The sequence below is a fragment of the Polypterus senegalus genome, chromosome 6 (assembly GCF_016835505.1).
Source record: "Polypterus senegalus isolate Bchr_013 chromosome 6, ASM1683550v1, whole genome shotgun sequence".
NCBI classification, from domain to species: domain Eukaryota; kingdom Metazoa; phylum Chordata; class Cladistia; order Polypteriformes; family Polypteridae; genus Polypterus; species Polypterus senegalus.
Genome location: NC_053159.1, coordinates 124,575,623 through 124,603,051, shown reverse-complemented (window position 1 = coordinate 124,603,051; position 27,429 = coordinate 124,575,623). Strand labels below are relative to the sequence as shown.

General features: G+C 40.0%; 2 protein-coding genes across 2 annotated transcripts in view; one reads left to right on the top strand and one right to left on the bottom strand.

The window, feature by feature from the left end:
- The window catches only part of specc1 (sperm antigen with calponin homology and coiled-coil domains 1), a 299,764-nt gene extending 293,830 nt beyond the window's left edge, over window positions 1-5,934 (bottom strand). The window contains exon 1 of the mRNA XM_039757048.1: window positions 5,859-5,934. The gene's annotated coding sequence lies outside the window, so the exon portion shown is untranslated. The remainder of the gene's footprint in view (window positions 1-5,858) is intronic.
- An 8,093-nt stretch (window positions 5,935-14,027) lies between these two features.
- On the top strand, window positions 14,028-27,114 carry timm22 (translocase of inner mitochondrial membrane 22 homolog (yeast)). Its single transcript, XM_039757046.1, has 4 exons — window positions 14,028-14,286; window positions 19,459-19,655; window positions 20,225-20,297; window positions 26,187-27,114. Exons 1-4 carry the CDS (start codon window positions 14,031-14,033, stop codon window positions 26,261-26,263), a joined length of 603 nt encoding a protein of 200 aa, XP_039612980.1. The 5' UTR covers window positions 14,028-14,030; the 3' UTR covers window positions 26,264-27,114.
- Window positions 27,115-27,429: the final 315 nt, after the last annotated feature.

Here is a 27,429-nt window from a genome sequence, read left to right as displayed (position 1 = left end):
GACGCCTCACAACGGCGTCATGCGTATGAACACTTTTGTTTATAATTTTGACCTGTTTTGTGAATTGTGGAGAGTCGACAATATACCGGGCCGGAAAACCCCAAACCTTTTTGCTGTTTACTGCTTCATCTTTTACACATGATATATACTGTGGCAGGAGGCTCGGGCCAGACCCAGCCGGGACGCCTGGAAGCTTCAGGAGGCGATCTATACGTCCCCTGGTCCACGAGGGGGCAACTGCCCAGGATAGCAAGGGAACCATGGAGACGTATCAGGGAGGCTCAAACACGTGGGGGCCTGTGGCTACAGCCAGGGGCACCCCAAGCCTCATAAAGCCTGGGAGATCTGCACTTCCGCCACACCTGGGAAGGTGGAGGAAGGACCGCCCAGTGATGCCCGAAGTGCTTCCGGGTGCTAATGCGGCACTTCCGCCACACCAGGAAGTGCCACCGGAAGAACGTCAGCGAGCACCTGGAGCACATCCGGGTGACTATAAAGGGAGCCGCCTTCCTACAGTCGGGGAGCGAGAGTCGGGTGCTGGAGGAGGACGGAGCTCCAGTGACGGAAAGAAGAAAGGCGGCCCACAGACATTAAAAGGCCCGAGTAAGGGCGATTGGTGTGGGACACTGTGTGTGTGTGTGTAAATAAACGGGTGTTTTATAGAAATACTGGTGTCAGTCTGATGGTGCTCGGGCTAGCTCTCACAATACTGACGAAGGCTCCTCAGCACCCGGATGTGCACATTTATTTAGTCAGCCAAGCCTTTCTGCTGATGTTTGTGAACACACCCTTACACTGAAGCCTAACAAGTTTGATTTACTAGGACTTTTATAAAATTAAATAAAAATTAGACCTTGGAAATACTGAGACTGAGTTTTTCCCCTATAAACAGCATATTAACTAAAGAACAAGACAATCTTATAAACACTACATCCATCCATCCATCCATCCATTTTCTAACCCGCTGAATCCGAATACAGGGTCACGGGGGTCTGCTGGAGCCAATCCCAGCCAACACAGGGCACAAGGCAGGAACCAATCCTGGGCAGGGTGCCAACCCACCGCAGTAAACACTACATGTTTAAGTTAAAGTAAATGTGTAAACAACCTGGATAGAGATGTCTGTAAGCAGTTCCCTTGCTTTTACACACACTTTAATTTTTCTCTGAATGCAAGAATGAGGTTCTGCCACCAAGCCCAACGACAAGAAGCAAAGGACTAAATGGGGAGCCGCGTAGTTTACAGGCCATTGCTTTAGCTAATAGTCCATGTTATCTAGTAGCTGAATGCTAAGAAAATGAATCTTCATTGTGGGCTTTATCTTTGTAATAAATAATGTAGTGCACATTCTTATTGTGTTGCTTTAAAATTACATTCCTGTGTATTTTGTAAAGAAGCATATAATGGCGTATTCTGTGAAGATAAGCAGAGAAAACTGAGAGCAGGAATGGCTAAAGGTATATAAGGATTGCACTAAAAAGCCATTCACAAGGTGCCCAATAGTAGAGAGAAAGTCACTGCATGTTTTGCTAATTATTTGAACATTAAAATATTAGGAACAATTATTATAACAACAGACCACTCAGCCTAATGAGTTCATCAATTCTGTTTGCCCAGGTTCTCCAAAATAACATAGTATCAAGTTTTCAAAGTCCTTAAATGACCGCTTTCTACAACATTACTGTTCTGGCATGCTGGCTTTCTTTTTTCTTTCTTTTTTTTTTAAATTCTCTTTAGTTGTTTATTCACTTTTTCCTTCCCAATTTATTGCTGAATCTTGCCATGTCTGTTAAAATTAGGAAAGACTATATTTCATCTTCTGGCCTTGAATCACTTAATCTGCATTCCTCACTGCTGGTAGAACAACTTCTTGGTAATTTATTCCACATAGCTACACACCCCATACCAAACTAAACAAACCCTTTTTTTCTAGGTAGGACAACATATATTATACTACTGTGAGTCAGGGAACATAGCTGGATGAGGCAAAATAGACTGCCAAAAGTTAAGAAGAAGCCATTAGGTTTCAAAACTGGATACCCTCTAAGCCTCAGCTGTGCTTTGACATTCTATCCATGAAAATAACAAACACAGGAGAAGTTTAGATGCAACCTTGACAGTCTTATTCCCTCTGTAAACAAATGTAACTTTTCATCAAGAATACAAAAGCATCTTTCATTGTGCAAATACAGGAACTAAAGGACATGCAAAAACAACCCCAACACTCCATAGTCTTACCAATCCTTCCACAAAATGCCAACGACCCAAGTTCACGGACCTTTTTTAATTCTGTAAATCCTATGGAGACAAGAGTTGCAGATTTCCACAATCCCCTCAAATATACTACCTGTTTTTTAAACTTAAACTCAATAAAGGTTGGAGACAATCCTGCTAACATTACAGGGATGGCATCACCACTAGTGTTCACCAATAGGCTCAAGGGTTCCCAACAAAAAGCACATCGAGAAAAAAATACTCATTTTGCAGCCAGGGATATTATATGGGTGGCTGCGCCAAACCTTTGATGTTTCCTGTGTCTTACTGTCACAAACTTCAACAACAGAACTGCTCTTTTTCTTAAATGCATTCATTGGCTCTTGGAGTTAAAAGAAAGTGAATGCAGAGGGTATTGCCTCTGATCCAAAGTGAGAGATGAGAGCCAGCCAACGGAGTAAATGGGCAAGCAGTGGATGCCGCTGAGAAAAAAAGAATTGGAGCATCATGGAAGATCAGAGCATTCCCAGTGGCCCTCGAGTGGGACTGAGGAAAGAGATGGCCTCCATTAAATTTAAGTTGTTTATGAGGGAGAAGGGGAGAGAAATTGCATTTTACAGCAGTTATAAAATGTCAGTCGAATAAAACAATAAAAAAATAAAGATCTGTCAACATGGCGTATCGCTTTTTTCAGCAGATCCTGACAGCACTGAAACATATCCCAATATCAACATCAAAAAACGAAAGTTAAAAAATGTCCAAGTGTTTTCAGTGGGCAAAGTACTAAATTGTATTGTATATAATTAATCAATATGATTCATGATAATAATGCGAACCACTCCAAAACAACAAAGTGTGAACGTTCACACACCCTTTTAAGTTGCATTATACACAATAAATGAATGGGTTGCCTAAAAACCCACTAACCTTAAAGTCCCAAGTCAGAACTGAAAAGTTTAGGCTGCACATTTGCACACCACGAACACTGCAGGATCAGAGAGCTGCCCTACACCATGAAGTCACAAAGAAAACTTCCCAAACTCCAAAAAGAAATCGTTTAATTGATAAGAAATTGCATTGTGAATAACACAGAAAACTGTGAAAATGTGACGACCAAGTTGAGTTTGCTATAAACATTTTTAACAATATGTTACATTTTTGAGGCAAGTTTACTACTTATTTCATTTCTTCAAAACTGGCTGAGGAGGGGGTCCGGTGGTCCAGCTGCTCTTAATGCAGAGACACTACTGTATAGGAGTATTCATTTGCATGTTTGAGCTGCATTTCATTATATCTTTAAAACAAAAATTATTTACACATATTTTGCTGTAAACAGTGTATTCAATTTATCATTTGTGAGTAAAAACAGAACCATCTCCTCGCCTCTAGACAAGGTAGAAATGAAATGGAGGAGATGTTATTTTTCCTCTTGTAATTACATGGCTACCAGAATCCACTCATCAAAACTTACAATTCATATGATAGAAGAATAACTCACTTTCATTGTTTTAGTTACTGTACCATGAAATGTCTCACTCTAACAATATTTACTTCTGATCCAAAACATCATTATTTATTTGAAATGTAGTGGAACAGAGATTCGATTTATCTGTAGGAATGAAGACAGAAGTATTTTATCTCAAGGAACAAACATACTTTCTTCAGTACCTTTAAATGCCACATTTATTAAGTGGGAACATTCAATAGCCTTAGTTCTATATTATTTTTTTTTTGTAAATTTAAGTTTTATTTACACATTACTAAATATAATCCACAACAATTTCATTACGCCAATACAACAAAAACAGTTTTGTTAATTTACAGTCATGTTAAGAAACAGTCATTTTCCCATTTTCATCTCTTAACCAAAGAGCATCAACCCTCCAAAACAATGGACTAAATAAATATTCACACTACACATTTTGGATTTAAAGTCATTTCCTAGTAGAGCCTTATTTCTCATTACCTAATATCGACAAGCTCTTCCATTTCTCCTTAGCTGCTGTGAAACCACACTTCTCAATATCTCTCTTAATTTCCCTTACGAGCTCCTTTTCCTTTTCTTTCTCCACTGCACACTTCTGGTCACACAACTCTTTATCAGCATACACCTGGTATCCCATTTGCCAGGCTAATAATAAGCCATATCAAGAAAAGCTTCCCTTGAACTTCTGCCATTTCCAGCTAGACCATCTCTTTTCAAAATTAAACCATACTACAAAACAACCTAATCTTTTACCATTATCAACAATCCTACTATACTGTACTCGCCCACACTCCTGGTGTCCAAACTGCACTCCCAAAACATGTGTCTGGTTGTCTCCACCTGGGCACAGTCTGGTCTTGGAAATGTCCTGGCCTGTGTCAAGCCTTGCCTATACATCCTCACCCTCACACATAATCTTTCCCACACCATCATACGTTAATTAGTGCATGTGTTATGCTTAATAGCGAACAAAATGACTCTTCAGGACCATGTATTCAAAATGATGAATTATGGTGTGCAGGATCTGTGGGGTGGGCTAACTTTGCTCCTGTCAATTATTCCATGATCATAACGTGGGAAAAAGGGAGCTCACAAAATGCTGAGCCTGAACAATGTGAAAAGCTGAAAAAGTAGGTAAAGAAGTTCCTTCTTGCTTTCTTTGCAATGTTCTTCTTCTTACAAGGAAAGTGTGTGTTACAATATTACTATACTGGAAGAGACCAATAGTCTTTTAGAATGTTGCAAACTCTTATGGTTTAATGAGGTGATGTGAGAACAGAGAAGAATGTCATTATGGCAAATCTTGTGCAAATTCACGCATGATCTTTCAGACATTTACATTTATCACATCACTAATTCATTTGATAGATAGATAGATAGATAGATAGATAGATAGATAGATAGATAGATAGATAGATAGATAGATAGATAGATAGAGTCCCTGCAGAAATGTCTGCTGCCACATACACAGAAAATTATTGAGAGCTTTTACGAAGGCCGTCAATCTTCAGTCTTCACCTGCCAGTGGGTGGCATTCTGAGGCACTTATTCTTGCGTATCCATTTAGTTCACGAAACAGTACACGATTATGTTCATGATCGCTGCCACTTCGGATAAACACTGTTCCGTGTTCTATTATGGTCTATTCCAGGATTCTTGGCACTATGCTGTTGCGAGATGTTGTCGTCAGGCAACAAGTCGTCGATTCCAGTACACGAAGCCTAAGAGATGGAAATTGTTCGACGTACTTCAACATGTCAAAAATTTCCATTCTGACAAACTGTTATATTTTAGGATGCCAAGATGCACGTCAATCTTTAACATATATTTGACGGCACAGTGCCATATGCTGAAAGATACCGCGGTTGCACTGACAGAACAGCTGGGCAACACGTCGTCGAGCAGCTGTTCTGGTATTTGTTTTGCAGAAAATTAGCAACTCTTTGGCTGTGGCGTGAAGTCTAAAAGCTGTTTAGAAATACATTACACCAAGCTAATGTAATTTAATAAATCACGTGACAAAATTATAATTACACCTGTTTTTCTTGTCAATAAGCAGCGGGCCAATTCATGAATGGCAAATTACCAGAATAAATATATTATTATTTTTACAATAATCAGTACTGAATAATACGATAAAAAAGTGCAAATAGCTCACCTGCCCGGCGGCTGGAAGGTTGGCAGACTTGCAGCTAGCTGCACGTTCTCTACTCTGCTTTCAAACCCGCCACCAGAGGGGTGCATGCGGCGCTACTGCGGTTACCGCAGGGTACACTGGAACTTGAAGTTCTTTCAACGAGGACATTTCGAAAGCGTCGTTAACAATATAAACTACATCCCCCATGATGCCTAGAGAAACTAGGGGGCGTTACTCCTCTACATATTATCAAATTCGACAAGTACCCGCCTCCTTACTTTTGACAGGAAAGCATCAGGCTGATGTGTCTCCTCGGCTATACTTAAATTACCGACAGCCCGGAGTTGTGACGCTGCAAGACATTTTTAGACACCACAGGAATACGCTGAGACGCGGTTTTTCAGTCAGTCTTGTTCATATTGCACTTATGCGAAAGTACTGACATGGAGCACAGGTTCCCTCTGGTGGCGTTTCCTCTCACTAAAATATTCATGCGAAAATCTTTCTCTATATTGTTGCCACGTTTGGCCAACTCTTTTTAACCTTCTCAGTCCACTAACGTTATAAGTAAACAGAGCTGTTCCCTGCGCTGGTTGGGATGTCACTAGCTGCGGGGCTCCAAGGTACTGCTTATGTCTGAAAGAATGGAGTGCACGGAAGAATAAGTGCAGGATTTAATACATACGCGTCGCATAACGGTGGTGAGGTAAACAAGGTAATATTTCACATTAATGTGACACAGAGACAGGGCCTGATAGTAATCAGATTAAAAGTATTTATTGTTTGTTTCACGTTGTGAATAGTCTTAATCATTTAATTCAGTGGTTCCCAAAATCAATCCTGGGGACCCACTGTGGCTACAGGTTTTTGTTCCAAACAGATTTACAATCGGTGATAATAATCAATAACAACTGATCTCATTTAATTAGCTGGTCTTTTTTACTCTTCTCTTATTCTGTATTCAGAAAAACGCACCAGTATGGTTTTTACATTCATAAGACATTTAGAAATATGTATATGTGATTTAAGAAGAAATAACTCTCTTTTGTTGTTTTTCCTATTATTTTCCATTTTTCCTGTGTAGTTTGCTAACAGTGACAATAAACAACCAACACAGCAGACACCCAGGATGATGAAAGCAGCAACGACTTCAGTGTCAGACCTGCTAATTATCAAATAATCATTTAAATAACCAGAACACCTGGAAAAACAGAATAAAAATCAGTTTGAAAATGCTGTTAACGAGTTAAAAAGAAACTATATATTCCCCATAAAACTGCTTATTACATTTTAACTCAGCCACAGGGGATGCACAAACCAGTGTGTTTCTTCGTGCCGGTCCCAAGCCCAGATAAATGGGGGAGGGTTATGTCAGGAAGGGCATCCGGTGTAAAATTTTGCCAAATCAATATGCGGACAACAATACAAATTTCCATACAGGATCAGTTGAGCCCAACGACCATCGCCAGTAGTGTTAGCCAACAGGGTGCTGGCGGAAATCAGGCTACTGTTGGCGAAAGAAGAAGAAGGAGAAGAAGGGGGAGACGTGTCTGGAGGCAGGAGGAGAGGAGGAAGGTAAAGAGAGCGGAACTGAGGGTAGGAACTTTGAATGTTGGCAGTATGACTGGTAAGAGAAGAGAGTTAGCCAATATGATGGAGAGAAGGAAGGTTGATATATTGTGCATGCAAGAGACTAAATGGAAGGGGAGTAAGGGCAGGTGGATCGGAGGTGGGTTCTATTATGGTGTGGATGGGAGGAGAAATGGAGTAGGGATTATTCTGAAGGAACAGTATGTCAAGAGTGTTTTGGAGGTGAAAAGAGTGTCAGACAGAGTAATGATTATGAAGCTGGAAATTGGTGGTGTGATGATGAATGTCGTTAGTGCATATGCCCTGCAAGTTGGGTGTGCGATGAATGAGAAAGAAGATTTTTGGAGTGAGTTGGATGAAGTGAGGAACAGTGTAACCAAGGGACAGAAAGTGGTGATTGGAGTGGATTTCAATGGGCATGTTGGTGAAGGGAACAGTGGAGATGAGGGGGTGATGGGTAGGTATGGTGTCAAGGAGAGGAATGAAGTTCAGATTATAGTGGATTTTGCCAAAAGGATGGACATGGATGTGGTGAATGCGTATTTTAAGAAGAGGGAGGAATATAGGGTGATGTACAAGAGTGGAGGAAGATGCACACAGGTAGATTACATCCTATGCAGAAGAGTCAATCTGAAGGAGATTGAAGACTGCAAAGTGGTGGCAGGGGAAAGTGTAGCTAAGCAGCATAGGATGATGGTCTGCAGGATGATGTTGGAGATCAAGAAGAGGAAGAGAGTGAGGGCACAGCCAAGGATCAAATGGTGGAAGTTGAAAAAGAAGACTGCAAGGTTGAATTTAAGGAGAAGTTGAGACATGCACTGGTTGGTAGAGAAGAGTTACCAGACAGTTGGGAAACTACAGCAGATGTAATAAGGGTGACAGCAAGAAGGGTGCTTGGCGTGACATCTGGACAGAGGAAGGAGGTGAAGAAAACCTGGTGGTGGAATGGGGAAGTACAGGAGAGTATACAGAGGAAGAGGATGGCAAAGAAGAAGTGGGATAGTCAGAGAGATGCAGAAAGTAGACGAGAGTACAAGGAGATAAGACGCAAGGTGAAGAGAGAGGTGGCGAAGGCTAAAGAAAATGCGTATGATGAGTTGTATGAGAGGTTGGACACTAAGGAGGGAGAAAAGGACCTGTACTGATTGGCTAGACAGTGGGATCGAGCTGGGAAAGATGTGCAGCAGGTTAGGGTGATAAAGGATAAAGATGGAAATGTACTCATAAGCGAGGAGGGTGTGTTGAGGAGATGGAAAGAGTACTTTGAGAGGCTGGTGAATGAAGAGAACGAGAGAGAGAAGAGGTTGGATGATGTGGACATAGTGAATCAGGAAGTGCAACGGATTGAACAGCTATGAAGAGGATGAAGAATGGAAAAGCTGTTTTTTCCAGATGACATACCTGTGGAAGCATAGAGTTGTTTAGGAGAGATGGCAGTGGAGTTTTTCACCAGATTGTTTAATGGAATCTTGGAAAGTGAGAGGATGCCTGAGGAGTGGAGAAGAAGTGTACCGGTGCAGATATTTAAGAATAAGGGGGATGTGCAGAACTGTAGTAACTACAGGGGGATAAAATTGGTGAGCCATAGCATGAAGTTATGGGAAATAGTAGTGGAAGCTCGGTTAAGAAGTGAGGTGATGATTAGTGAACAGCAGTATGGTTTTATGCCAAGAAAGAGCACCACAAATGTGATGTTTGCTCTGATGGTGTTGATGGAGAAGTATAGAGAAGGCCAGAAGGAGTTGCATTGCGTCTTTGTGGACCTGGAGAAAGCATATGACAGAGTGCCTCAAGAGGAATTGTGGTATTGTATGAGGAAGTCGGGAATGGCAGAGAAGTATGTAAGAGTTGTACAGGATATGTACGAGGGAAGTGTGACAGTGGTGAGGTCTGCTGTAGGAGTGACAGATGCATTCAAGTTGGAGGTGGGATTACATCAGGGATCGGCTCTGAGCCTTTTCTTATTTGCAGTGGTGATGGACAGGTTGACAGATAAGATTAGACAGGAGTCCTGTCTAAGATTAGACTAAGATGTCTGCTGACAGCATTGTGATCTGTAGAGATAGTAGGGAGCAGGTCGAGGAGACCCTGGAGAGGTGGAGATATGCTCTAGAGAGGAGAGAAATGAAGGTCAGTAGGAACAAGACAGAATACATGTGTGTAAATGAGAGGGAGGTCAGTGGAATGGTGAGGATGCAGGGAGTAGAGTTGGCAAAGGTGGATGAGTTTAAATACTTGGGATCAACAGTACAGAGTAATGGGGATTGTGGAAGAGAGGTGAAAAAGAGTGCAGGCAGGGTGGAATGGGTGGAGAAGAGTGTCAGGAGTAATTTGTGACAGACGGTATCAGCAAGAGTGAAAGGGAAGGTCTACAGGACGGTAGTGAGGCCAGCTATGTTATATGGGTTGGAGACGGTGGCACTGACCAGAAAGCAGGAGACAGAGCTTGGAGGTCGCAAAGTTAAAGATGCTAAGATTTGCATTGGGTGTGACGAGGATGAATAGGATTAGAAATGAGTACATTAGAGGGTCAGCTCGAGTTGGACAGTTGGGAGACAAAGTCAGAGAGGCGAGATTGCATTGGTTTGGACATGTGCAGAGGAGAGACGCTGAGTATATTGGAAGAAGGATGTTAAAGATAGAGCTGCCAGGTAAGAGGAAAAGAAAAAGGCCTAAGAGGAGGTTTATGGATGTGGTGAGAGAGGACATGCAGGTGATGGGTGTTATAGAACAAGATGCAGAGGACAGAAAGATATGGAAGAAGATGATCCGCTGTGGTGACCCCTAACGGGAGCACCCAAAAGAAGAAGAAGAACAGGTTATTACATTTTAATGAAAATCTACCAAACTTATTTTGCAAATTCTACATTGACTCAAAAATACAGAAACAGGGAAATAATGACTCACTTCATTAGTCTAAAGACTCCATTGAAAAATGGAAGTTGGTTGGAACAAAAACCTGAAGCCACAGTGGGTCCCCAGGATTGAGTTTGGTAACCACCGATTTAAATAATTTCTGCCTGAGCGCACAATGTATTATTTGATTAATATGTATATATAAAGGTCACGCTAAAAACGATTTCCCTTTGGGGATTAATAAAGTGTACCAAATACCAAAATATACACAGTGTTTTAAGTTAATAGGCCTCAGTTATTACACCATTGGTTAACTGGATATATTAGAAGAACTATGTAACTAAGAACTTTTCTGTATACAGTATTTGTATTATTTTTTTTTACCAAAGGCACATATAAGTTTCACTTGAGCTTCTTCATGTTGATCATGCTGCATACAGTCCTTGGTGGTGTGGTGTGGAAGTGATTGCAGCAGAATTCTGTAATATTGCTGTATTTAGTAATGTTACAAAGATTATTTAAAACTGATTCATTCAAAGCTAAAAACGTCTGAAAATCTCAACTCCCCATTGGCACTGAATCCTAACAATAGTACTGCTTATGTATACAATGGATTTGAATTTATTTTTTTCCCCGTTTCTAACTGTGCTCCTTTCACCAAGGAGACCGCTGTCCCCCCACTCTTCTAATTGCACTCGATTCAAATGCTGTCTATGGATCATCAAGGAACTTGAAAAAGTGAAACAGTCTTTCACAGCGGCCATGGAGTTACTCTTGGAAGAGGCTGAGGACCTCTTGGTCTTTTTATTTTCAAAGCATGGGCTCAGATATATAATGTAAAATGAACAGAAGTGTTCTCTGTGCTACCTACCCTTTTCATTGGGTTATCAGAACCCCAGTGTAAGACGAGCTTAGCTTCATTATGTTTAAACATCTATTTTCTTAACCTCCATTTTCTATCAGAGTGTTGCAGAGCTTATCCTGGCAGCGCCAACAATATATACAAAACCAGTTAGTGATCTAGTCACCTAACATGCACTTCTTTGAGAGAAAATTGAAGAATCAAGAAAGATCCAACTGAGCCTGAGGATATTCTTTAAACTACAGCCATTGGCTGGACTGGGATACAAACCTTGGCCCCAAATGCTGTTAAATGCCAATGGGTGCTGCTAGTCCACCATGCCAGTTATATAGCTTTGTCTAACTTACCATATCTACATACTTTTAAAACTATATATTCTTTCTTCAGTTTCTTCATTGGCACTTCAATCTGTGTCCATGAGACTTCTACTTACAGGACAAAAATGGCGCCACTTTATAGATTGATCAAAATTGCCATCTTTGCTGCTCCAACATATTTTCCTGAACACAGAAAGCAGAGAAATGAGGGGAAAGCAAACACAAGGTATACTTGATGAGAGGAAAAATGTGACAAGACTCCTGTTGTATCTCTAAGGAAATATCTTAGGATGATGAACACTTCCCAATCAGATGTCCAAGACTGTATGATATCTACTTTATTTGCATGATTTAATATTTGTGTGCTTTTACTGTTCGAAAGTCCATTGGTGTGCTAGAATCATGGTATGGACCTGCTTGATGTTGTCATCGGTAGTGGACATGGACAGGGGCCCGCTCCCTCTTCGTTTTTCACAGTTGTCCGACCATTTTTGAACTCCTCAATCCATTCGTAAACACTCTGCCATGACAAAACAGTCTTCATATTATGCAGAAAGCCTTTTATGGATTTTGGCCCCAAGTACAATGTCACGTCATAAAAAGTGCACCACTACATGCTGCTTGGTGCAAACACAGAGTGGAGTGGTCATGTTTACTTTTACTCCCAAAAAACAACATGGGAATTAACTGAAACTTAAAGGTTGAAACTTTACCACTGTCATCACTGCGTTTCCACACGTGAGCTACCCAAACAAAATATATCTCTCTATTATAAAAGAAAATCTTGGAAGGCTTGGAAGGAGACGAGATGTGATTTTCCCGGAGACACTTTAACGTCCCAGGGGACAAGACAGTGAGACAAAAGGACAGCTGCTGTACAGGCTTTTTAATGATCGACGCGCTGCACGACATGCAAATCACACAGCTCGGCACAAGCAGCAGCAGCCAACCAACAACTGATTGAGCCCATTGTATCACCGTTTAAGAGGGGGTTTCGGAAGAGCGACGGCATCTCCTTAGCGTGCGTTCAGCCCCCCTTTTCATAACATGAGAGGCAGAGCTGCGAAGTGCGCCCAGGGGTTGGCGAGCGAAGTGAGCAGGGGGCAGAGCCCCTTAGTTATCACAAACATGAAGATAACTATCGACTTACTCTCAAATAATTTTCTCTTTGTAAACTGCAATTTCACATTTTTAAGCTGTAGCTTGTTTGTTGTAACTTTTGCATTTTTTATATTCTCTTTTCTTTTCCTCCTATTTTATTGTATATAGTGCAATTCATTTCTAGATATTATTAATTATCCAATGCATTTTCTACTTTTTTTTCACACGGATTGACGTCTATTTTCATGTGCTTCCAGTATTTTACTCTAGTGGCATTTGCTTGATTTTCCAATCATTACTTATATATACACATTCAAGTACATACATTTGAGGAGATAAAATATGTAACCATTTTTTGAGTTGTTTTGTACGTATTCTGTATTTTGCCTTTGCCTTTGTAGATTTCCTATTATATTAGATTGTCATAATTACATTACACTACTTTAGTGGCATCGGGGAAAAAAGTTTTGATGGGCAGAAAAAAAAAATCCTGGTTAAAAAAATGAAAGGAGAAAATAAAAAAAACATTCACGGTGTAAAAAAATGATTGCACAAATGTGCGAGGGGTCTTCTTCTTTTGTGAGGAGTTGAAATGAAAAAAAGACAAAAAAATCGTCACCAGGAAATACTACAAACTTATTTCTGATTAATTTGAATTAGTCATTTGATTGCGTTTGTGCAGTTAACATAAGCCTCAAGAAGCACTAATTCAAAATAAATCGACGTATGCCACTTTATTTTACTTAACTGGAAAATGCAAAACAAAAAAGCATACAATTATCTGACATGACTTTGAATTTATTTGGCTATATACACTGGGTAATAAACAGGATTGTAAATCTTGGAAAAGAAATGAACATACAGTCTTTGTTCAAAGAGACGGTTAAACATTTCTAATAAACCATATTAACGCAGCAAAATGTGACAGAAACCATAATTTAGGTACGGATTTTGTTTCCTTTACTTTTTACTCCAACTGGGAACTTCGGGCTTTCCCACTTCAAGCCTCATTTCGAATAGCGTCTTCTCGACTTCTTTAACGCGGATACATTAAACTTATCAGTTAAGGCCCTTCTATCAAGCCGATAGTAGATGTCGAAAGAACTTCGCGGATTTCTCAAACTTGCTTTTTAACAGATCGTTTTACCCATCGCATCAAAAAACGCGGACATCTCAGAAGAAAATGACAAACTTCCGTCGCTTTCCGGCCTTCAAACGCTCTCATCGCACGCACCGCCTTCCGCGTGACTCCGCCCCCTCACTGTGTCGAATCTGCAGGAGCCAATTCTGCGTTTCGTGTGTTTTGTATTCTTCATATTTCTCACGTTGTAAAATGTCTGTATAATACACTAGGAAGCAGAAAATAAACGTGTCATATTGTAGTACAAGGTGATTAAGATAGTCTTGTATTTATGGAGTTATGTATTTTTTGTACACGTTGCATAAGTGCTGACCTTAAAATACTCGATGCATTTACTCAGTCGTCCTGTCATGGCGGCGGCCGGTAGCAAAGGTTCTAATTCTTCGGAAGCCTCTGTTGAGGCGTCCACTCTTCAGTACAGCCTCATTCTAGACCACCTAGTCGGAGAAAAACGTCGTCCCCGAGAGCTGCCCGCTGGAGTCACGGGAGGCCTCCCGAGTCCTCAGAAAAGCGACGAGCAGAAGATGATCGAGAGAGGAATGGAGAGCTGCGCGTTCAAGGCGGCACTGGCGTGTGTCGGAGGTGAAAGAAGGGTTCAATTGTATTCATTTTGCACGTTGATTTGACATGGACACTTTAACACTGGTGTCATATTTCGTGTCTTCTAGGTGTTGGGTATGTTATTGTCACCAGGCCATGTCAATTTAAACGACTAATAATCGCTGGGCATTTCACATTCACGTTTTCCGACTACGCGGCGACCTTGCAGCAAGGTTGGCAGGTCCTAAAAAAAATTCCAGACCACAATAGCTAAACACTAATGGCGGTACAGACCAGACTATAAACCTTTACATCAAAACACAGAATATACGGTCGAAGAGTGAGGGGAGTTTCGGGAGCGATGAGTAATGGGAGTGAAGTCGAAGAGCGGACAGGTGACATGAAGTGACCTGTTAGGGGTTTTGAGGTCATTCATGCTGCAGAAGATGGGGGCAGTTCTGTAACCCATCTCCTTGCAAGATAGAGGATGGGTTGTAGTCTACAATGTGACTTTTGCCAATACACTTTCAAACCAGCCCATTAAACACACATTGCCAAATCGATATTTTGATTCCCAGGCCACTTGGAAAAATAACCACATTTGGTGGAAAACCTGCACATCTGGCAAGCCTGCCTTCCAGCACAGTCACGGTGACAGTCAATGGAGTGCAGCCTGACCGAGCTGGCGCAGTATGAATGGTTAACAGGTATGGCGATTTCAGCTGCAGTCTCTATTCAGTATCCATTCTGTTTACGTACGTAAAACACGACACATCACACAGAAGAGCCTCTCTTCTGTTTGCGATGTCCAAAAGCCCCCATCTTCCTTAATTCTCGTATGGAAAATGATTTGTACTTTTGGATCAGCATTGATTGGTTAACAGCACTCACACACGCGCACACTGCCCACCCCTACGACTAAAGACCAAGTCAGAGCAATCACCAAGACTGAGGCACTGGGTATGTCACATTACATGACAGTGAAAAACTCACTGCGATTATTTAAACAAAGGCTAAGGCTGAAAATCACTCGACAAACAAGTCGCATCATGTGATGTGGCCTTAAATCGCTTTTCAACTCGAGGCTAGTTGTGGATGCACTGACTGCACTGCACTTGTCTGTCTGTGACTCCTGGACAGAAGCTGAGCTGCGGTGCACCATCGGTGACTCTCTCAAATCCCTTCACACGTTGTACAGTAATAGGGTATGTAGTAAGTAATGTCTAATTTACAGATCTGATGAAGAGTGATAGTTATGCTGTTAAAGCAATGTGTGAATTTTATGTGTATTTAAACAATGCTTTGAAATGCCTAATGTTAATTAAGACTGCAGGCCTAATACACACTCATTTCTGTACAACAAAACATTTCTTTCCTCCAGTTTGTAAAACTTTGCATTCGTGTATTCTTGGAGTGAATGTTATGTTCATTGTGAGTGAGTGTCGACAGGATTTCTAGGTACAGCTCAGGCTTGGAAAGGATCCAGTTGGGAAGTCAAAAGGCCGCAGCCCCAGCTCTTTTCATGGCCTCGTCAGACTTTGATACCTGAAATGGTTCACTTCTGCCTGTGATGCAGTGGTGATGAGAACTAATGTCTCCCTATCAGAGGTCTGGTAAAAAGCTGAGCATCTACCCCAAGTGGACTTCTGAAACCCCGGGGGTCTTAGTGAGTGAGTGAGTGAGAGAGAGCAGACATTGTCGTGACACTAAGCATCACGTTTATGTAGCAGCAGCAACAATTTCTTCCCGTTTCACCCCCATGGACAGGCACAATGTGAGCAGAAGTCTGCAGACATACAGTAGCTGTCATTATGGGGTTTCTTGAGTTGTTCTAGGGCAGTTACTCACCAGTTGTGTTTAAACTGAACCGCGGTCATCAGTATTCTTGAAGGTGTACACAATTTCACCTTATTAAGTAATGGGTTTAAAAAAAAAAAAACTGCTTACCTTAGAAATTTAAACGATGACAGATTTATTATGAGCAATCTTGGATTTTGCAGATGTTTTTGTAAGTGGGGAAGGGGAGGTTATCTTTTTTTATTTTTGCTTTAATGGGTTTTTGCCTCTTTATTCCCCCCTGGCACTTTCTGATACAAACTAGAGGCTGAGATTAAAGAGCGACGGCATCTCCTTAGCGTGCGTTCAGCCCCCCTTTTCATAACATGAGAGGCAGAGCTGCGAAGTGCGCCCAGGGGTTGGCGAGCGAAGTGAGCAGGGGGCAGAGCCCCTTAGTTATCACAAACATGAAGATAACTATCGACTTACTCTCAAATAATTTTCTCTTTGTAAACTGCAATTTCACATTTTTAAGCTGTAGCTTGTTTGTTGTAACTTTTGCATTTTTTATATTCTCTTTTCTTTTCCTCCTATTTTATTGTATATAGTGCAATTCATTTCTAGATATTATTAATTATCCAATGCATTTTCTACTTTTGTTTCACACGGATTGACGTCTATTTTCATGTGCTTCGAGTATTTTACTCTAGTGGCATTTGCTTGATTTTCCAATCATTACTTATATATACACATTCAAGTACATACATTTGAGGAGATAAAATATGTAACCAAATTATACTCTGTGGTTCCACCATTTTAGAGTTGTTTTGTACGTATTCTGTATTTTGCCTTCTTGTCTTTGTAGATTTCCTATTATATTAGATTGTCATAATTACATGCAGCCACTGTAGTGACATCGGGGAAAAAGGTTTTGATGGGGCAGAAAAAAAAATCCTGGTTAAAAAAATGAAAGGAGAAAAAAAAAAACATTCACGGTGTAAAAAAATGATTGCATAAATGTGCGAGGGGTCTTCTTCTTTTGTGAGGAGTTAAAATGAAAAAAAAAACTAAAAAATCAACACCACAAAATACTAAAAACTTATTTCTGATTAATCTGAATTAGTCATTTGATTGCGTTTGTGCAGTTAACATAAGCCTCAAGAAGCACTAATTTAAAATAAATCGACGTATGCCACTGGAAAATGCAAAACAAAAAAGCATACAATTATCTGACATGACTTTGAATTTAATTTGGTTATACAGTAATCCCTCGCTATATCGCGCTTCGACTTTCGCGGTTTCACTCTATCCGGATTTTAAATGTAAGCACATCTAAATATATATCACGGATTTTTCGCTGGTTCGCCGCTTTCTGCGCACAATGGGTCTTTTAATTTAGGTTACATGCTTCCTCAGTTTGATTGCCCAGTTGATTTCATACAAGGGACGCTATTGGCGGATGGCTTAGAAGCTACCCAATCAGAGCATGTATTACATATTAACTAAAACTCCTCAATGCTATGAGATATGCTTCCCGCGTGGCGCTTGTTTTGTTTGCTTCTCTCTGTCTCTCTCACTCTCTGCCTGACGGAGGGGGTGTGAGCAGAGGGGGCTGTTTACATAGTGGCTGTTTGCCTAGAAGATAGGACGCTCCTCTACAAAATGCCGCTTTATTGCGGTGCTTCTGTATACTTAAAAGCACGTATTGATTTTTTGATTGTTTGCTTTTCTTAGCAAGCGCTCTCTGACATTATCTGCTCTTCACGGTGCTCCTTTGAAGATAAGATGAGAAAAAACTGCCATCTCTGTCTTGTAATGAAGCACAGTTTAAACGTTTGACTAAAGGGTGTTATTTCATGTCTAGAGGGCTCTAATAATGTTAACAGGGTGGGAGAGTTTATAAGGGCTTAAAATATATAAAAATAACCATACTAACATATGGTTTCTACTTCGCGGATTTTCATCTATCGCGGGGGGTTCGGGAATGCAACCCCCGCGATTGAGGAGGGATTACTGTATACCTGTACACTGGGAATTAACAGCTGATTGGGCGAGTATGAATGATTGTCCCGATAAAAGAACTCTGAAGTTTTGTTAGGAATAACAGAAACTCTTTAACATATCAGACTCACCATCCACTCACTGGTCACTCTACACCTCCCCTCTTGTCCTGAATGCTGGGTAGTGAAGGACACAATAAAATTGCAAGTCCAAGCAGTTAGAATGAGGGCCCTGGGCAGGACTACTGGTTTCCCTCTCAGTGGCAGGTGTTTGAGCTCAGCAATATGGGAGGACCTTAGGACAGAACCGCTGCTTCTCCTCATCGAGACTGACCACTTGTGCTGTTCTGGGCATGTAATTCAGAAACCTCTGGAGGTATACGGAGCACGGCCCACCGGGAGAAGACTGAAGGAAAGATCCAGCGTTTGATGGAATGATAATATCTCGTGACTGTCCTTTGAGCGTCAGGGTATTCTGGAGAAATTTGCCGAGGATAAGGAGCGACTGGTCAGTGCTGCATAACTTGTTACTATTGCTACTATTGCGCCCCTTGCCAGAAAATATGGTATGAAGATGATGATAACGACTCAAGAAATCTCTTTATTGCAAGTGGATCATTGATATAGGTATTCAATAAAATCAGAACATAAGCCCTATTGAAATTTAAAGACCCGGACAGTCTTCATTCTTGTAATTTTAAAACTGTTATATTTTGAAATGGGCTTGTAGAGTCATATGTACAGGAGGTGACTGGACAGTCAGTTACTTGTTTTTGGTTCCCAGAGTTTTAAGCTTACAGAGATGATGGGCTCTGAACTGGTATTTTCCTCAGTAGAGCATTACAACAACAACATTGATTTATATAGCACATTTTATACAAACAGTAGCTCAAAGTGCTTTACATAATAAAGAATAGAAAAATAAAAGTCACAATAAGAAAATAAAATAAGTCAACATTAATTAACAGAATAAGAGTAAGGTCCGATGGCCAGGGGGACAGAAAAAACAAAAAAAAAAAACTGCAGACGGCTGGAGAAAAAATAAAATCTGTAGGGATTCCAGACCATTAGACTGGCCAGTCCCTTCTGGGCATTCTACCTAACATAAATGAAACAGTCCTCTTTGGATTTAGGGTTCACATGGAAGGGCTTGATGAAGATGATGGTCACGTAGAGTTCTGCCTTTTAATCCATCCATCATTGTTGGAGCATCATGAAGCTTTGAGTAGGTGGTGGAGGCGCAGTCCACCACCACAAAGAAGCCGGAAAAAGAAACAGAAGAGAGAGTAGGGGTCAGTACGGATTAGCAGGCAGTCTGATGTGACTAGTGCTGCTATTTGTGTTTATGAAGCGAGTCTGTATTTTATTTTATTTTGTTTTATTTTACTTGCAATTCTGATACTTATCTGGTTGATTTCTCTTCTCTCTCTACATGTAGGTTTTGTTCTTGGGGGAGCGTTTGGCATATTTACTGCAGGCATTGACACAAATGTTGGATTTGACCCCAAAGACCCATTAAGAACTCCAACTGCAAAGGAGGTGCTGAGAGACATGGGGCAGCGAGGGATGTCTTATGCCAAAAACTTTGCTATTGTAGGTGCGATGTTTTCCTGCACAGAATGCTTAATTGAATCGGTAAGTAGCTCCACTTAAAGGGCACACAAATGGAATGGCTTAAAAGAAAAACAAAGTTTATCCAGTGCTAAGTGTGCTGTGCATGTGTCGTTTGGACTGAACAAGTCACTGCTTAGGGTGACTCGGTGATGGAGGTGAACTGCCAGCCTTCATCCCTCTTTTTGCCAGTAGGTTACACTGCCTGCGTATTTGTTGTGCCACAATAATGTTGTTTAAGATCTACGTCATTTTAGATTTGAAGATCTTCTAATAAAGATTACTTTTCCTTCTGTTGATATTAATAATTTTTATTCTGTTGAGTAATTATAATGTATGCAGCTGAAACATTTAGAAAGATTTTTATTTTCATTCTGAAATTGCCTTTTTATTATGATCTTTGTTTTAAATAATTTTTTTTGGTGAAGGCCATCCTAAAGTATCCCCAAGTACATGTTCTGAAATCTTAATATACATTGTGAGAGCTATGACTGTGGCACGGTCTCACTGATCAGCCTAAAGCTGTACTACTCTAATACAGTGCGACTCGTTCAGTAAAACCTGCTCTGCCAAACGTGTTTTTTCTTTCCTAGTATCGAGGGAAGTCTGACTGGAAGAATGCAGTTCTTAGTGGTTGTGTAACAGGGGGAGCAATTGGTTTTAGAGGTGAGTTTCACTATATATGAGCTCTTTTTTATTAACTCTTTGGGTTTTGTAATCGGAAAGCAAGCACTGGGTGAGTTAAGAAGGGGCTGCTTAACTTCCTTAGCGGTATGTTTACGTCCAGAAAAAGGTGTCAATAAATGAATTTATTTTTCAACAAGAAAAACTATGTGCAACAGAAACCTGTAAATACCAAAGTGTCCATATAAATACCGTAAGACAGGTACGTCTCGTGTCCACGGCTGTACAAACGCATAGCCCGATGGCGCAATCGGGACAGTAGAAGCGAGTTTCTTTTCACACTTTCCTTATGATGTTTTTCTGTTGCTTGTGCATGAGAGGGTGGGATGTCTGTGCCTGATCTGCACAATCGACCTGCACCTTGTGCTTTTGTAGGCTACCACCGTGCAAGGCTTAGCGACTTTCATATTTCAGGTGCTGCATTGTGAACACTTGTTTAGATGGCTGATATCTTTCTACTTGATCAGTCATTTTTGCCTTTTTTGGCCATGCACCTACTTGCACCCCCCTGCAGCTTTACGCATCTGAATCGCCAAACACATCATGGTGGCTCCATTATACAGTGCCATCCATATGCATTAGTTTCACTGTCCGTGTCAACGTATCAATGTCTGATGACCAATTCACACTGTCATCGCTATCATTTGATTCAATCATTGGTTTGGTTTCAGTTTGTTGTAAAGCGGGCTTTACAGGGTCTCGGTTATATGCCATTGCAGCAGAGTCCTCAATCAGACAACGCTCATGAATATTAATGAGTTGGACAAAAACGCTTTGAAATATTGGTACTTTTTTTTTGTTGCAGCATGGTGTTATTTTATCCGCTAGATGGCAGCAGAATGCTGTCCTGCTAGTACTTTGGCCATAATGTTGTTAAAGCCGATCATTATTGTCACCCCGAATATGACTTTGTTCTAGTAAGTTACACTAATTCACAATTTAATGGGCTGCAACTCCCCAAGCTCACTATAGCAACAGGTATTCTGACCAAAGTGAACTTTAAATTATTTAGCTGGTCTCAAATCACTGTCTCCATTTCATTCTACAAATTTATGAATGGAGTTTGACCCGTTCAGGCTGTTACAGGATTTATTTCATGTCTGTCTCAGCCTTGTTACCCAGCGCAGTATCCTAGCTAAGGGAGCCGTTTCGGAGTGGTGAGGATGTTTGCTTATGGCGCCTGATGGCAGGATGCAGGTCATCTGATTAATAGATGGCTCTGCTCTTATCAAGGTAGGCACCATGCCACTTCTACCATTTGCATATGGCATTGATCCTTAGCAACCTGGAGCTGTGCATTCATGGGGCTTTTCTCTGCTTCCTTCATTAGCAGGAGTCAAAAGGAACTGGCATTCATCAGACCAGGCCTTCCAGTGCTGAATATTTGCATTTGTTTGTTATCTGCACCCTCTTCCTTTAGCTGACAGGAGCAGAATTTGTTGCAGTCGTCTATTGTTAAATTTTCATCTGTTGCAAGATGTGAGATGTCAGTTTAGGGCTCTGGTACGAGGGTTAATGTCAAGTGTTAGGACATCATAATGAAGTGGAGGGTGGAGGTCATTGTTTAGAAGCTGCTTTGATTGAGGGCTTGGCAGTTTGTGAAGCCATTAGTAGTTACGCTCTACCAATGAAAGTTCAGTATGAAATGTTTTTATTGTTCACATTTCTTTACATTCAAAAAGTTCATCAATAAAGTAAGTTTATATTAACACTTAAGTTTAATGATACCCAGAAAGTTCTACTTTTTCTATACATTTGTCTTGTAAAATGTGTGAAAGATTTATTTTAAACGTGAGAGTCTCACACCGTGTAAAGATTATTAATCTAGTAAATATGTGCTGATGTGCTTCTTTTGAGGAAGCACTACTAATAAATGATTAAAGTGGAAACAGTTTCTTAGCCACAATAACTTTCTGAAAGCTTGGCTGGTGAAAAGCTGCTGGTGAGCAACATCTCAACTCAAATCCACGCAATATTGCCAGTTAACTTGATTAAATTTAATTGTACATGTTTATGAAAAATTATTTTACTCAAAAGTATGTATATATTTAAAGAACTTATCAAAGATGGTTTGCCCATGAGGATTAACAAAGTGTATATATAAAAAAGCTTCCTTACCAAAATCTTATTTAACAAGGGTCTGTAGACTTTTTGGTATTTGAAATTTCATTTCAGAAAATATCATTTAAAAAGAAAGAGATATTTATTTGATTTTCAACTTAAAAGGGAAAAATGAAAAAACGCAAAACAATTACTTTTTTCCTTTTGTACATCAGAAAAGAAAAATGCAAGAAACGAGAATGAGAAAATGCCCTTTATTTATTTTGTCTGAACCGGATGTTTTTGTAGGTCAACAACCAGGTCAGGTAATGCGCACTTACAGCAAACTCTGGTCACTGGCGTGTAGACTGGACCATCATCATGACGTTGGAACATAACTCCGACGGGATTTTAGAGATGGCAAAACAAGCTGGTGCTCACATAAATGCAAAACACTGGCCGCTGGAACCTGCTGCTGGCATTGATTCCATGTCTTCTCCATGGACCTCATAGTGACCTCTGGGTATCGGGTCTAACACGCTGAAAACACCAGAGGCTCCTCCGGGGAACATGGCTACGTTTGAGTTGTCCGTGATGTACACCTGTTTAAGAAAACTTTCTGTAAATCACGTTGCTCTCCTAACACGTGTTACTTATGTGCGCACTGTTAATTCTCAAAACGTTTACTAATTAGCTAATGACCAGTAGCCAGTAAACGTCAATGAGCACACATTCAAAATGCTAGCACTATAAAAATTGCAAGACTTGGTGTTAGTAAATGAAATCACCAAATGTTCGCTGTTTCGCAGTAAGTAACAACAATAACGTTCATAAAAGAACTGCTACATCAATGAAGCAAAGGTTGCAAAGCTTGTATTTTTACCTGAAAGATGCGACTCAGTTTTTCTTTAGTCATGTCCTTGTCCCGCAGTGTCACTCTTTTACTGTTCCAAAAAACAACGTGATGGTCCATCCTCTGCTGATGCCAGTGTAACTTCAAGGCCATCGATCGATGTGTTGTGAGGAGGACTGTTTTCACATGTCGTCAAAAATCATGCAGAAGTAGTACTTCTGGTTTCAGACAGCGAAAATGTGTCTGTTTTTGAGCTATTACACTTTCATTATTTAAATCACAAATAAATCTAGAAAAGTATGTGTCATTTTAAGTGTATGACTGCTATTTGTTACAATAGAGTTAAAAATACCTTATTTTCCCTCATTTTATTCTTTAATAAAAAATCAAAATCTGAGAATTCCTTTCATTTTCATTTTCGCTGGATTTTACTTTAACCAAACAAATCTTTTATTTCTCACAGATACGCCTCTTCATTGGGAAGAAACGCTACTTTTCCCTGATGGCAACACGAATTAGACGATCTACAAGTCTCCGACTTAAAGTTTAAAGCCAAACAATATATTCGATCTCTTTTCACCGTTCCGTCATTTCACAGAGTAATAATTTCCATTTGTTAGCGCTAATGCGACCTTTACTATCATTTGAGACTTTTGAATTTTCTTAGTTTCATTATCTCTAACCTGCTTTGCATGTGTACCGTGCCAACGTTCTACTTTGTCATCTACTCTTTGTCTTTTGTTTCCGGCCCTGGATGTGGTTAAATTTCTTGGCACAAAGTCTCGTCTCGCGGGACGTGAAAGTATCTCTCTGAAAAAGTCACCTCTCGTCCCAGGATCTTTGTATTATAATAGAGAGATATATTATCAAGAGTTCGCTGGTTGAGTATTCAGGTGGTCCGAAGTGCCATTCACTGTAAAAAAATAATGTGTTAAAAGTACATAAAAAAAAAAAATAATAAGGCAACAAATTACAAGCAATATTTTTGAGTAGATTTAATTTGATTAATTTTGAGTAAGCTTAATTTATTAATTTACTCAAATTTACCTAAAATAAATGAGTTTGAAAAAATTATAAGTAGTGGAAAAATGTTTGTTTTACTCCGATTTTCATTTGAATTACACAAAAAAAAGAGTAATGATGAAGCATACTGTGCTGAACAGTAATGACTGTATAATACATAAATGCTAAAATTGCATATACAGTATCTTAATTTATTTGAACATACCCAAATGGTCACATCAATGGAGTTATATTTTTAAATGAAAACATTTGAAATTTAAATTGTCTGAGGATAATTTCTACTGAATGACTGACATTCAAATGTCTGTGCAAATTTTCTGTTTTTTTTTCTTGTAACTTACACAAAGTATCTCAATGAAGTAACGTCCCAGGAACGAGCGGTAAATGGGTACGAAACGTCGAGAGTGAAATCTGGTGGCAGATGGCGCTCTTCAAACACTTCCTGCATTTACACAGCACATCCAGTTAAATGAATGGCTGCCTTTTCCACTACTTTTCAGTATGCGAAAGCGAAAATCATGAAATAAACTTAGGAAATTGCAAATAAATAAATCAGTGTTAAAATTAACCAGAAAATACATTACCTATGCAAAACACAAATTAAATAAGAGGCCAAATAATACTGTAATGGTTAGGCAAACATCTTTTTATGTTGTTTACAGATCGTAGTTTAGGACAAACGGCATATCGTTCTCAAACCTATCTCAAAGTGTCATTTTCTTTTTCGGTGTAAAATAGTAGTTTTAAATGATAAAAAATCTATATGAACATACACAGCTATCCTAGAAATGTGCTTGCTTTTTAAAGCAAACCAATGAGGCAGGTTGTTAAAAAGACGCTACCTTGCTTGCCGTGTTTCCCACGTGAAGGGAAAGGTTTAGTGAAAACAACTGCTGCTATGTCAGGTCATTCTCAAATCATAGATTTTCTTTCCCTTTCTATTGATATCATCCAAATGATTTGAAGGCTAAAGTGGATGAGTAATTCTCAGTCCTTCACTTTTATCTCTTCACTTTCCTTACAAGTATTTAATTAAATCTAGCGGGGCATGATAAATATACACAGGTATAAATGGTAACAAGCTAAATGGAGAAATGCTGGTCTCTTTTGTCATTTATATCTTACTGTTAATAAGGAACCATTAAAAATTGAGAGTACGGCTGTTCAAGACTAGAATAAGCAATGAGGGTTCAAAATCTTAACAAGCGAGACAACTAAAGTGAAGCAGAAGTGTTACTTGAGCAATAAGAGCTTCTTATTAAGCAAGTCACTGCGGTCCTCCAGGTCTGAATCTGCCCTCCCGGTATAAACGTACACATTTGTAGTAAAATTGCTCTTATTATAGATAAGTGTTGTAAAGAATAAGCAATCGATGTGAGAGGAAGTGCAGTGTCATTAAATTTAAATTTAACTTAAATGTATTTTTTTTTTACTTAGAATAAGTTATAAAAAATGTTTACATTTTAAGAAAAATAAGTTTCATTTATTAATTTTTTTTTTGAAATTAGAATTAAACAATAAAAAATGATTATTTTGCATATAGTTAGCTATTTTATGTTGTTATTTCTCACGCATGTGTTCAGTGGTGTTTTTGTTTTTAATCGACCAAAGTGTACAGTGTGAGCTAAACCGGCGATTCGCACACTTTCAGAGGCACTCAGTCTTTCATTCTGCAGAAGACGACTACAGCAGATTGTCTCAGTCAACAAATTGTTGCTATGTTTGGGTAAAATAAACTTTAACATTCATTCAGTTGATAGGCATTGAGAAGAGAGTGACTGCAGAAATGGACACCTGAAAGTGCATGAAACAAAATGGTTTTAAACTTGTCTTCCTCTCTCAATGATTTCAGCATATCCACTGCCTTATTAACTGCAGAAACTCCTACTAAACATTCGGCATATCGACAGGGTGAAAGCTAAATGGATTATTTTTTCTTTTTTTCCTTCATTTAGCTGGACTGAAAGCTGGAGTGATTGGGTGTGGAGGCTTTGCTGCGTTCTCGGCAGCGATCGAGTACTATTTGCGGTAATGCTGATCTCTGCATCAGAGGGGACGTTGCAGCAGTGGCTGTCAACTATGGGCCACTAGGTGGCCACCGTCTGGCTACTGGCCAATCTCCATGCAAATGGAACCCAAGGGGTGATCAGTGAGGTTTGGATGCCAGTAAGCCAGCACTCATTTATTTCAGTATAACTTTTTATTTGTTCATTGATGTACTAAGGGAGCAAATGCCGTTGTGTAAATGATCATGAAGGAGGACTAAGAACTTCGAAATGTCCATTTTGTAAGTCTCTAAAGCCGACTACATAGAAGTATCACATACAGGAAACAAGTGCAAAGAGATGGAATCCTTACCCCTTGAAGAATTTGGCTTTGGAGTGCCATGCCTGCTGCAGAGCTCCTCCTGATAGACCTGAGAACAAAACCTTTACAGCAGATGTCCATGCTGAACAGACTTGTCAAACCTGCTTCAGTCTGGAGATTGAAAGTAAGCTGGGTACAGAATCAACATCTAAAATATGTGCTACTTTTGAACTGTTAATCCAATTGAAAGTCATGGTGTGCGGGTGGGATTGTGACCCTTGTAAATGTCAACCGATGTCACTAAGTGGCACAGAGTGAAAATGGAAGCTGGCGACAACGCCGCCGTATGGTCAGATGTTTAACTTATCTTAAGGACAATAAAGTAAAACCTGTACCGTACATTGTCTCAAATTGGGGGCTTCAGTGATGTATTAGGTGGGATTCTAGTAAGCTTTCAGCCTGGTGCAAGTCCTGACATCTTTTCTCAGGCATCGGGTCAATAATGAGTTGTTTCAATGTTTATGACAACATGATTCCATTTGACACATTTAATAAAAATCATTTTTTGACAAATGATTTGAGTTTGTTTTTTTTTTTTGTCTGAGGAAGTGAAATAGATTTTTTTTTCCCCAAACAGATTTAACACATTGATTTTGTTCAACACAATATTGGATTTAGGTGGGTTTTTTTTTTTAGAAGCAGGTCAGCCCAGATTCCAGCCCATCCTGGGGAATTACTAAGCTTTCCCAAAGCAGCTGTGGGATGTGCCAGGGCAGTTCTTGGGAAGGCATCCTTACAACTTGCCTAAACCACCTTAACTGGCTTCTTTTGAACCGGAGGAGCAGCAGCGATGATTCTCTGTGGCCTAGGTGAGGATGCGGATGGACATCG

Coding starts and splice junctions, on each gene's coding strand:
- timm22 (XM_039757046.1), top strand. CDS start 14,031: ATGCATTTACTCAGTCGTCCTGTCATGGCGGCGGCCGGTAGCAAAGGT. Junction 14,287..19,458: donor GGCACTGGCGTGTGTCGGAG/GTGAAAGAAGGG, acceptor CTCTACATGTAG/GTTTTGTTCTTGGGGGAGCG. Junction 19,656..20,224: donor CAGAATGCTTAATTGAATCG/GTAAGTAGCTCC, acceptor TTTCTTTCCTAG/TATCGAGGGAAGTCTGACTG.